At 37.3% G+C, this 13,203-nt stretch overlaps 1 protein-coding gene across 8 annotated transcripts in view; it reads right to left on the bottom strand.

The window, feature by feature from the left end:
* Window positions 1–2,677: 2,677 nt before the first annotated feature.
* The window catches only part of nfia (nuclear factor I/A), a 154,221-nt gene continuing 143,695 nt past the window's right edge, over window positions 2,678–13,203 (bottom strand). For all 8 annotated transcript variants that reach the window (XM_056256530.1, XM_056256528.1, XM_056256531.1 and 5 more), the window contains one exon: window positions 2,678–3,525. In XM_056256530.1, coding sequence (XP_056112505.1) covers window positions 3,511–3,525 — 15 coding nt within the window. In that variant the 3' untranslated portion in view covers window positions 2,678–3,510. The remainder of the gene's footprint in view (window positions 3,526–13,203) is intronic.

Below are 13,203 nucleotides of genomic sequence, written 5' to 3'. Positions count from 1 at the left end.
AAATCCAGTTCCCCAGACAAACAAAACCAGTTCTATTTATGTGGCCTTAATACAAACAATCAGAAAATTCACAACACTAGTTTTTCCTCATTTAATCAATGTTACAAAAGTCCTGCATTATAAAATAGGGCAGCTTTAAAATCAGTGTAATTAATAAAACTATACAATATACAAACATCAAATCTCCCATACTCAGGTGCGTCCGCCCTAACTCTCGTATCTAATCGATTCGGTTTGTTCGCTTCTCCCGCGTCTTCTCCAACGTTGTACCAAAAAACTAAATTACACACACAACACGAGAACAAAACAGACTGCCCAAACTATTGCTCGAAATTCTTTTTCTCTTTTTTTTTCTTTCTTTAAAAAGGGTGCAATTTCGTCATTATCTTACACACACAGCCAATCTTGCTGATTAGATGCCAGGCTGCTCTAAACAAGGTTTTTGTGACAAAAAAAAAAAAAAATATCCGTGCAATCATGTTTCCCTTCGCTCTTTTAAGCCCTGGAAGCTTCTTTTTTTTTTTGTAAATTTTTTTTCTGTATTTTTTCTCAATTATCACAATTGACATTATTTTATATTTAGTGCAGACGATTAAGAAAGTAATGCCCAACTCATTTCTAAAAAGTAGGCAAGAACAATGAAAAAAAAAAAAAAAAAAAAAAAAATTCACGCTAAAAGAAACAAAATAAACAACAACTCACACAAGTGTAACTACTAAACCATCACATCAGATGCCTGGGAAACTCATTCCCATCATTTTCTTTTCTTAAATGATATATGCAATAGAAAATAAACAGGTAAACAATTAATATAACATGGAACTTCGTCAAAATGTACATAAAAACTGGGCATATTTTTTTGTCCTGGACCTGTTTGCGCTTGTGTGTTTGTGATGGAAAGGAAGTTTCCTCCTTTTTAAGGCTTGATTATGACCGAAAAAAAGGAAAACGTTAATGAAGTGAGGCTGATCAATGGCGTTTTCTCGTGTCACGGGTATGAAAAGCACACTGACCTGTCAAGTGCTCACTTTGGTGGTGAAAAAAATTCAAACAAAAATAAAAAATGACTATATGAGTGCAAGCAAGTATTGCATATTCTTTTCCTCATTATTCATTGCTGGGAATGAAAAAACAACAACAAAAAACCCCAGGAAGACTGAAAAGAAAAAGTAGTCGTCGTTTAGAAATCGCAGCAACATCCATAAATATCGATACACCTGTGTTAAATCATTCGAAAAAAGGTTCGATGACATCAAAACCTCTGTTGGTACTTGGTGAATGATTGACTTTCGACTGATCGAAGTGAAAATGATGGGATTTTCGAAGCATTGGACGACCGATAGTGGCGAAATGTAGTTTAAAGGAGAGTAATACTGTGTATTATCATTGCTAATTTCACTGGTGGGGTGAAAATGTGAAAAAAATAGTCTCCACATTACAGCTTGTGCAATAACTCAGAACTAGACCATCGCTCAAGGCACATCGATGTGGAATTGTTCGTGCAGTTTGAAAAGACAATGAAGTGCGTACGTCGCTCTTGAGACATGAAAATGATTGTTCTGACGGGAATAAAGGAGGAAGCTGAGAAGAGTCAGAGAGATGTTTAGCTGGTTGATTGTGAGAACAGCAGTAAAAATACCCTTTTTTAAGGGACCAAACAAATAGTTGATCGGCAAGTGCCCGATGTTGGGATTACAATATTTTTCACACTACTTTAACTCTACGTAATCTATGTAAAAATGTATCACTAACACTAGAACATGCAGATTATTATTATTATTATTATTTTTTAAAACTTTACTGAGCTTTGATCGGTACGGTGGATGAGACTGTAAGTGTGTGTGTATGTGTCTATATATATATATATATATATATATATATATATATATTTTCGTACAGGAAACGAACAAAAACTCAAAAACAACAAAATTGCATGCGTGGGAAGCTGGATGCATTTTTTGATCTTCACATTTTCTTCAAAGTTTTTGCAAGGAAGTTAGTTCAGTATTTCGCCCCTTGCTTTTTACGTGTTTCCTTCCTTGCGTTCATGATTTCGCAAACTGCTAATTTTCTGCGTACATTATGTGCTTGGTTAAATTAAAACAATTGCTGTAGCGTTTTGGAAACGAACTAGCAGGAATCCTAAAAACAGTGATATTTCTTAAAGGGAGATTTGTTCTACAATGCTAAGAAAGGATGAACAAACAAACATAAAAAACAACAAAAGAAAAATCAATTACAGCTCCCCTTATTTCTCACAAGGCTATTTGTTCTATTTTTCCTCTTTACGTGTTTTACTTTTTTTTTTGTACCCCGATATTTTAGAGTCCTGGAGGTGTGAACGGACTAGGAAGAAAAATATATATATTTATATATATATACTTTTCAACAATCGCTTCAACGATCTATCTTACAAAGATATTTAACAATCCAACATCTACCCAACAAAATTGCACTTTCCTCAATTCAGTATTCACTGTTAACCTTTTCTTGAAGTTTATGGAAGATCAAACCTTCACTCGGCCCTTGGTGTGCGACAGACCTTCCGATGGGGTTTAGTAGAAAGAATCGCAATGATTTTTGTACGAAAAACACAAAATATGAACATGCCTCCAAGTGGGGAGATCTCCCATTAGTATACTGTAAAATGACCTGATATCAAACATCACTGTTCATGACTTCTTCATCGCCTGCCCCAAAATGAAAAAAAAAAAATGAAAAAAAACAGAAAAAATGGGAGCGAGGGGTTCGGTTGAGTCCTTGAAAGGGTTCTTGATCTGACATGGTGTTGATGGTGGTGGTGGTGATGATGGTGGAAGGGGGAGGAAATGGTCCTGGTCAGAAGACGCAATGGAGATTTTAGCTGGTGGTATATCTGACCCAGGCAAAACCTCCAACGTTCACGATACGAAACCGGATTGATCCGTCAAAACACGAGTGATTGAAAGGCAGAGCTCCGACCTCCAGGTGGTTGTGGGTTCGCGACCCTTGGCCGCAGACTGTGTTTGATTCGAAACGCCTCAGACTTCTCTTTAAGACCACAGGCACAGATGCGGGAAGCTCTTTGATTGTGTCATGTTACGTTTTCCTCGTCTATCTGTGAGGGTAAACCAAAAAATACAAAACAAAACAAAGAAACATAAAAAAAAAAACGTGCACGTTTCCGAGAAAACAAAGCTCTTGTTTTTTTTGTTTTTTTTTTCGAGCTCCACCCTCAGAAGAGCTGGACAGCTACTATATATGAATATAGGCATGTAAACCATACATATGGAAGAATACATATGGACTATATAGATATATAGTAAGTGGGTGTAAGCGCGTTGAGTCGGTTCCTCTTGTTCCAGGGCTTGGCGGGGTTCTGCTGGAGCCATGCTGTGGGTCTGTCCAGTACTGGGGCAGCAAGTGGCTTCTCTCTGTTCAGACTGGTGTACATGTTTGCGGGTCGTACTCAGGGGAGACAGAGGGGGTGGTCGTGTGACCTCGGGAGCGGCCGGTCCGTGTCGGGAGTCTTTAGCCCAGGTACCACTGCAACAAGACAGAGAGGAACAACATTGGTTAGGTTTGGTGTGAAAGTTAACCATTCATTGATTTCAGTATCATCAACGCCGAGTGAACTATTCAATGACGTTCAATGGTGTTAACTGGCTAATTTCATCAATTTTTGGGCTGCAATCTGACCTTTTCTTTTTAAATATTACTTTTTTTCTTTTATTACACTATTATTCAGAAGTTTGAGGTCAGTAAGATTTCCATTTCAAATAAATGTCTATTCATCAAAATCAGTTTCCACAAAAACATTAAGCAGCACAACAAATCCGCATATAAGAATGATTTCTGAAAGATCATGTGACAATGATGCTGAAAATTCAGCTTTGCATCACAGGAATAAATTACATTTTAAAATATACTCAAACAGACAAGTTATTTAAGATTGTAATCATTTTTCACAATATTACTGTTTTTACTGTATTTTAACAAATAAATGCAGCCTTGATGAGCAAAAGAGACTTCTTTCAAAAGCATAAAAATGACCCCAAACTTTTGTATTTGTGTATTTGCACTGTGTACACTGTGTATTTGATTATTTAAATTAAAATTTAAAAAGCATTTATATTCAACTTTTTTAAAATGTATTTTTAAAATAATGTATCCATTATTAAACATTATTTTGGCATTGCAATTTTATAATTTTCTAAATATTGTTTATTAAATAAAGTCCATTTGTGATATACTTGTAAAATGTAAAGCTATAATAAAAAGAAAACGTTACTAAAATGCTGTTTGATAATAAATAGAGTAATATAGTTTTACCTATCTTACTTACTTTCTTAATACACATTCCTGGTTTTACTGTGCAAGATTCACCAGTGCATGTTAATTTAAAACTATTGTTTTATCCTCGAAATGTATTCAACACCTCCCTTCCAGCCACCTCTCATATACAGTAAATATCACTTTTCATGATTCTATCCATTCTCAATGGATAAAATCAAGCCCCGACCTAGATTTTCTCATTATACACTTTCAAAATTACAGCACACCACAGAAGTAAAATTAGTTGTTGTAATGTTGACTAAGATCCCCCAAACCTTTTGTTTTGACTTTCTTTGGCGGGTTTAATGCTTTTTATAACCTGTAATTCACACCCTGAACATCAGTACCTGAAATACACTGCCAAAAAGAAAATCAGAAAATGTGTGTTCTTTTCTTGTGGGATCACTTATGTCTCGTGTATCAGGTCTTAAGATGGTGCTTGACTCTGTGAGGGCTCAGCTCAACAACATTTTCTTTTCCTGCTCCTGTCCATCTCTGAATGCCTTTGCAGCACTTTCCGCCACACGGCGTCTGTCTGTAGACTGGAGTGGTGAGGTTAGCGAGCTGCACCCTGTAATCCTTCAGTGAAATGGGCTTATTGATTGCTGTGCTCCATTGTTCACGTTTCCAGCAAGTGAGCAAGTGTCGTTCGGTGCTCGCCCACTTTTTCACTCCGTTCTCCCCTCCCCTTTCCAACTTCCCTCCTCCCACCAAGTTCAAGTTCATCCTGGTGTTACATCATGTCTGGTTGCCAGGGACAACCAGACAGCCGTATACGTGACTATCATTAGCAAGGCCGGGCCTCACGCCTCCTTATCCCTCTTTCTTTCTCTCCCTCTCTGAGCCCTCTTTCCCTACTCCCTGTCTTACTATTCTCTTCCTGTCCGGCGTTCTGTCCGAGTGATCCGCCCCATCCGGCCTCTGCTGCAAATACACACGCTATTGATTCAGTGTTTGCAGTGATTCACATGCTCCTCCCACTGCTCAATTCATAATGCTTACACACTGTCCACCAATCACCAGCCTTGATTAATTAATCCCACTGAGTTTTCATCCAATCAGAGAGAAGCATTCAAGGACTGCCGATTTACTACCCTGCACACAAGACTCACTTTCTTGTTTTCTGTTATTATTGCAAATTGAACCAACTAATTGCAAACTTTCAATGTTTCAAATATTACATATATATATATGTATGATAGATAGATAGATAGATAGATAGATAGATAGATAGATAGATAGATAGATAGATAGATAGATAGATTTGATGGACATGCATCACACTGAAGGTGTAATATGTAAATATTTCATTAAGCATTTTTAAATAATGCTCTTTTAATGCATTATATAAATAGACTTCAAATAAAGTGCATTTATATTTTTGTTATATAATAGATCTAATACTCCACACTAAAAGCATAAGTAAATATTTCATTATGTGCAGTGTGAATATTTAAATAATGCATCATATAAACAGTGTATTTTTTTTATTATTTTTTATTATACTATATAGATATTATACCCAACACTGAAAAGTGGATATTTTGGTATGTAAAATCATATACTACATAAGATAAAGGTATATGTAAGTATTATTTATTTAAAATAATTATATACATTTTTGAAAATTTTATTAATGCATTATATACATTGACTTTAAATATAAAGTGTCATTTTTTTGGTCTATGGAGTGTATTTAATTTAATATTACATAATATTTACATACCATACTTCCAAATACAGTTTATATACAGTCTGTAAACATATAAAGTGCTTTATTAAAACATTCAAAAGACATTGATAAAGATATTAAAATATGCATAAACCTACATATTCTGTTTTTATAGGTGCATATAATATCTATATCCTATAACTAGTTATTTTTTAACAGATTATAATGTGCATTTTAAATACATTAATATTGCATTATATATACTGTCTAGGCTTCATTGAAAGCTTCAGCAGGCTAATGCGGTAAATGATCCAAGGTAGTTAAGAACAATGAAATGATTTGCGAGATTGAGTGGATTCTATCAGGTTGGACATCGGCGTGGAAGGCTCAGGCTTACGGCTCGTTTAAATTCTATTGCTCACCGCAAGCGCAGCGGAGAAACTGGAAGGTTAGTTTTTAATCAATAGAAGTTGCTGAGTCTGGACTTCTGCGCTCCGGTGCAGTGCAGCTTCCTTGTGTCTTTGTCTATCGGCTCGACCGCTCTGAAACTTTCCCTCCCCCTCCCTCCCTCCCTCCCTCCCCTGTCCTGAGAAGACTTTTGGAGACGGCGTTCTGCACAGAGAGCAGGAGCGTGTAAGCTTCTCTCCGATACTCCCCGTAACTCTGTGGACAGTGGGCTTATGTTACCACACAGAGGGGTGTGCTGACAGCTAGGATTTAGTCTGCAGATATCCAGCACGCAGGGGGACCAGACAGACAGACAGACAATATAGTGTAAAATTACAACCTGTCATTCTCACGTTTGCAACATGGGTGGTCTTTCATAACCAGAACAAACGCAACTAAATTAAGAGACAAAACTATGTGCATATCATTTAAAAACTATATTTCGACATAGACTGTGGAATATTTTTCACAGATCGACCAATATGATACAGGTTCTTTCACTGGTTAAGCGACCAGTAACCAATAAGCAAAAAACAGTAAAATAATGGACTACAACACATATTGTGAATATTATCAATGATCCCTATTATGATTAAGATTAGTAGTAAAATACTACTATTACAAACAATAACCAATTGTGTATAAAAGTGTAAACATCTGTAAAAAACTAAACTCTAGTTCAAAACTTGCCCGTAGCACAAACGGCGTGGGATGAGCTATGGGTTTATGGGTTTTTTCAATTCCCAAACCCTAAGTGTAATCAATAATAATGATGATTCTTGTCTTAGCAAGCACCACTAATGAATCTTTTCATTAGCTCTCTGCTCAAAAAAAGTTCTCAAAAGTCCTTTGCGGTGATGTGGAACGCTGTGCCAGAAGAATTAAAGTGGTTTCACACACACACATCCGTATCCGTTTTATAGACTCTCAACTAATGGATGATGGTTAGATTTAATTAGGGGTGACAGAACTTAGACTGGTGTAAAAACGTACGCGGAATAAAACATCAAGTGTAAAAGGATCACTTCCTAACAACAATGATGCATTGTGGGATAGCTTATCTTGAACCAGGAAGACCATGTGAGCATTGAGACACAGTGCACAATGAAACACAACAGCAATCCCAGTATCTCTTCCTTTATCTCTCAGGGGACCAAATCGGGAAAGAGCGAGATCGGGAGTGAAAAAAGCATGATTCAGCGTAAAAATGAACGTAACAGTGGTATAAGGGAGAGCCAGACATCCTGAGGGGCAAACACGAAATGATGAAATGTTTGTGCGACTGATGACGACACCTCGGTCTGTTAAAACAACCACACAAACATCATCTCCGATTGGCCTCTTAATGGAGCGTTTCTTATTCCTAAAGGTTCTGTTTGGATGGAGCTTCAAGCCACCCACACAGAGTCAACGGGTGTATGTGTTCGCTTTGGCAGAAAGGATATGTACGGGATTAAGTCATTTCCATGCAACTACAATGACGTTCTGGCCTGCGGTTAGCATTAGCAATAGAGCTATAGAGGGTGGTTGTGGGGTTTTGAGATGTCCATTTCCCAAATGAATTGTACTTTTGAACCGTCTCTTTTTAACGATTCATTTGAGAGCTTATGAGTCAATTGGCTGTATGGGAGACCCTCACTTAAACACAAGAGTATAGGAAACTGCTGTGAATCCATTTATTTTTTAATTCTGATAGTGACGCAAGGATGTAGGCGATGCTCCGTCCATTTTTGTGACAAAAAAATTGGGAAAACTTTGAAAACGCAATACACTGAAGTAGAATTCGTAATGCAACATTTGAGACCATTTATATATTTAATTTGGACAAAAATGGTACAAATATTAATATATTTTAATATAATACAAGCATTTATAATTTTTTAATTGTAATAAATACATACACACAAAGTATAATATTTTTATAAAATATTTTTAGATATAAAAATATTCAAATTATATTAGAAATAATATTAATATATAAATTATAACAACACAATATATAATTATATATTGTATAAACTATGTGTGACAGAAATCACACTGCAGTTTTGCTTGGCTAATGTACTTATTAATAGATAAAGTATTTTTAAAATATTATTAATGTTCATTCAGTTTTTCATTAATTACAAACCAGAACTCAATATGAACGCAAAGTTGTGCAAAACTTTATATTTATATATTTGTACTTATACATTATTGAAATATAATTTTTGAATTCATAGATATATTTTTAAATATAACTTGTGAATTATATATATATATATATATACAACATTTGATTTTATGTAGTTAATGTATTAGTTAATAAATTAATAAATGCTGTACAAGTATTGTTCATTCTTAGTTCATGTTTACTAAAGTAGTTAACTAATGTTAACCAATGGAACCTTATTGTAAAGTGTTACCAAAAATTTATATAATTTTTTGAACCAGCTCATTGAAGCAAACTGCCGCAACATGCTTATTTGCCAAAATGAATTGGACCTCTGAGCGCTAGTGGGGTTGGTTTTAAAGGATGTACGTCAGCGGTTGTAATTGACGGATAGATAGCTGTAGTCAACCCATCAATAGCCTTAGTGTCCTGTTTGAAAGCCCTCAAGGTGAAAGCTGTATTAATGTAATGAAAGAGAGGGGCGGAGGGGAAGGAACATCATGCAAATAACACACATTGCAGCACATCTGCGATATAAGGTAAGACACGCAGAAACAGACTTCAGAGAGAGGAAAAGGAAAGAGAAAGGAAATTAAATGTAACTGTAACGGTTAATAGACTTAGAGACAGACTGCAGCTGAGTAGCTGAGGGATAGTTCACTGAAAAACTCAGCCTCATGTCATTCCAAACATGTATGACTTATAAAGGAACAAAGCTTTCACGCTTTAAAAAGGAACCCTAAAAGTATCATAAAAGTGATCCATACGTCTCACTTAAGTCTTCATAAGTCATATGCTAACTTTGTTCGAGAAATTCATGATTGCGAACCAATCATTCTTTTGAATCAGACCTTTTCATTGAATCAGGTGATTCAGTTCACAAAACTAGTCTGAATGATTTGTGAATAAATCATTCTTTTGAATCGAATCTTTTCATTGAATCAGGTGATTCACTTCACAAACAATTCTGAATGACTGGTTTCAAAATTCTTTTGAAACATGAATTTTGGTCAGTTTCTTGAACAAAGTTAGCTTATGATTTCTGAAGACTGGGAATGAATCACATGAGTCATATGGATCACTTTTATGGTTCTTTTTATTGAATCTGTTGATTCAATTCACTACTGATCCGTTCACAGCTCACTGGAGGTGAAGATTTTCAGTGAATAACAACTTGATTCCTTAAACAAAAGTATTGTTTAGCTTCAGAACACTTGGAATATAGCAGATAAGGCGTATTTTTTTTAAGTTTGAAAGCCTTGTGCATTAATGCGCAACCAGCACATTCTTCGAAATGTCTCCTTTAAGTCATACAGGTTTGGAACGACGTGACAGAATTTTCATATTTGGGCAAACTATCCCTTTAAGACCAAAAAGGAGTTAAAAAGTTGGGAAAGGATCGAGAAAGTTGGGCGTAAGAGATTAAGGAAGAAGGATCAGAAGAGATAGAGCGACATAAACGGGGTGCTGGGAATCTCGGTCTGGTCCTTTAACTGGCTGTCAATGGCAGGAGTAATCTCATCAGGTCGGAGGAGTGCTGAGTCAGCAGCCGCGCTAAAGTGCCTGAGGATGAGTGTCATCTCAGAGGAATTCAGCCTCATGTAATGCAAACCAGCCCGGGCCTGGAGAGCAGTGCTTATAAAAGCCATCTCAAACCCAAACCGCCCAGCCACGTATTACAGCTCCCCACGGGACCCCGCAGACATTTACTACATTATTTATTTACATTTTGCCATCAGACGCTACGGGGGGGAAAAAAGAAAACGGCAGTCCATTAGACGACCCCAAACAAACAGCTCACACCTGAGGGGGATATAAACATATTCATGTTGTTTATTATTAGAGCGTGGCAGGTGTGAGGGAAACGGTCGCTCTTCTCCTTCCCTCTCCAGATTTGTGGAAGCCTGTATGCGTTCCGACAGAAACAGGAGCCTGTGATTTTCTGGGGTGTGACACGGAGCATAGAGTTGAAATCAATCTTGGGTAATTAATTTGTGTGTCCGGCAGTCTGGCGCTCTGCCCTCTTCTGGCTTCGGGAAGAAACGCATGTGGCAGAATCTGTGAAAATTGGTTTAAACAGCACTATTAAGGAGGCGTCGCTTTCCCTGCAGCCTTTTGAGGTTTCTTTGTGTTCGGAATGAACGTTGATTATGAATTCGAGTAATAATCGTTAGGCGTGTTTTGCGGGGACATCTCCGCAGATGCTTAACTACGGCAAATTGACGTGGAGGACAAGAGTCAATTACTGATGTTATCTCTCCCGCATGCTAACGTTTATAGGAAGCGAATAAAAGCCAAGGGTGCCGGCGTTCTCATCCCAGCCTCTATCGGGCCGATTTACTGCCTGCGTTTGTGTGTGTGTGTGTGTGTGTGTGTGTGAGTCACACTGCAGTGCCTATCTGCGCTCCCCATCACACTCAGTTCCTCCCAGCACGTTCTGATTAAAAACGCTGTTTATGAATCATTGCTTTATCTGCACCGCTTCGGGACCGGGGTCAGGCTGCAGTCCCTGCACGCGTCACAATTAAACACAGATTACGGGCCTGTGCACGTTTTTGTTTGCAATTTTTATGTGATTTATTGATCATAATTGATTAATTGTTGGTTTTGTCAAGCACGCATGTAGATCTGCCTTCAAATATTATCATTAACTAAAACCATACAAAAAAATTAAATAAAAATATAAACAAAGCAAAACTGCAGTGTGACTTCTGTCCAACCCAATAATATATATTGTATACATTATGCATTATTTACTATATGTTGTATAGCATGTGTATGATAATTGTATATTATTAGTTTGATATAAATACACAATATATACATATTATGTATATTATAAAATGTTATATATATATATAATTAATAATATTTTCAATTATTATAGTTACATAATAATATTATAATATCACCTAGGGAGGATAATAAATCATTTTTATTAAATATATTAAATAATTAAATACATAAAAAGGTAGCATGATTTCTGCCAAAATTTATATTATCTATAATGTTATAATATTATATGTAATGTTATGTTATTATATATTTAGATAATCAAGCAAAACTGCAGACACATGTATGCCTATAATAATCATGCATGGTTAATAACCTACATTATACAAATGTTTTGGAAACTAAAAAGTGGCCCCTCAGTTTGAACAGGCGTGACGCTTCTGGTCCCAAATGCTCGTCCGTATATCTCTCCATGTGGTGCCAACCTTTCCATCTGAGAGGGTAAGCGCCAACAACTCCCATGGCAGCAAACCCCTGAGGGCGCTGCCACCCTCCCACCACCCTTCTCTTTCATTCCCGTCCCCTCCTCCCATGGCAGACCCCTCCATCATACTGTCCCGTCTCTCGCTCTCTGCCTGGTTACCATGGCCGGGCCGCTAGGAATGTTTACAGTTAGGGTCACATCATTCTTGTCTGCCCGTCACTTTCGTTCTCTTTTATACCCCACCCCCCGAAACACGCCGGCCACCGCGGGTAACTTTTGTCCTCCCCGCCCCAGGGTGGTCCGTACCAGCTTATGAGGCCAATGAAATGGTGCGACCGAACCCTGCCGTGGGGTCACAGGCTCGTCAATATAGCCAGTCTGAGACTCATACAGCGCTTTAATATAAACTCACAGTCCAATCACTGTCTGGCTAGACAGAGCCTCAAAGAGTTCACTGACACAGTGGGTGATGGCACTCGGGAGACGTCGCTCGCAGCTGATCTGAGAGTTGCATTGCCCTTGTTTCTATAGGATGACAAAAAGTGGCTTGCAAAAATCCTCATATGGTCTCCATTTCAACTACAGTCTTGTAGTAAAATGATAATGTTGCTGTTTTAAATAAGTATAATGAATTAAGCTTTACACCTGCCCGCAACAATTAAGGTGTGCAAGGGCTGTTTATTTGTTCGCTTGCAGTTTTACGATGTTAAAAATTAATTGGCTTGAACATCACACGAACAAACAAACAAGACAAAAGAGCACTGAAACAAAAGAGTTCGCCTGATAGCGTTAGTGTGTTACACACAAACATAGCAATGACGGGAAAAAAAACAAAAAAAAATTCGTTAACCAACATAAAAATCAAAACTCAAGCTTACAAAAAAAAAAAAAAAAAAAAAACGAGACTGCAACTATAATGCTCCTTACAAAAACGAATATTTATATATTTCTTTTTGCCTTCATTTTGAACACATATTCAGATTATATAAATTAATTTCTTGTTTATATATATATGTATATATATAAATAAATAAATGTACGGATACCAGTAGAGAACCTTAGAAGCCACCTGAGCAGGGGAGGGAGAGAGGAAAAGGTGATAGAGAGAAGGACAGAGAGAGAGAGAGAGAGAAAGAAAGAGAGAGAAGGGGTGGCAGAGGCGGGCAGGAGTAATAAATAAATACAAACAATAAATAATAACAACCCCCCGCTCCCCTCCCAGCCGGCCTGACAAACACCTGCCTCCATTCTACTGGGGGATGCGTGTCTTGCGGCCTGCGACACAGTCAATAAATCGATGGGAGGCTGCTGCAGGCCTCCGGACTTATCTCTCACACACACACACACACACACGCACACGCACACAATCTCTCTCTCTCTGATCCAATCCAGTCTTGAGTG

The sequence above is a fragment of the Rhinichthys klamathensis genome, unplaced genomic scaffold (assembly GCF_029890125.1).
Source record: "Rhinichthys klamathensis goyatoka isolate OS25496 unplaced genomic scaffold, OSU_Roscu_1.1 h1tg000127l_1, whole genome shotgun sequence".
Classification (NCBI taxonomy): Eukaryota; Metazoa; Chordata; class Actinopteri; order Cypriniformes; family Leuciscidae; genus Rhinichthys; species Rhinichthys klamathensis.
The sequence above is the reverse complement of the archived record's forward strand: the minus strand, read 5'-3'. Positions and strand labels throughout refer to the sequence as shown.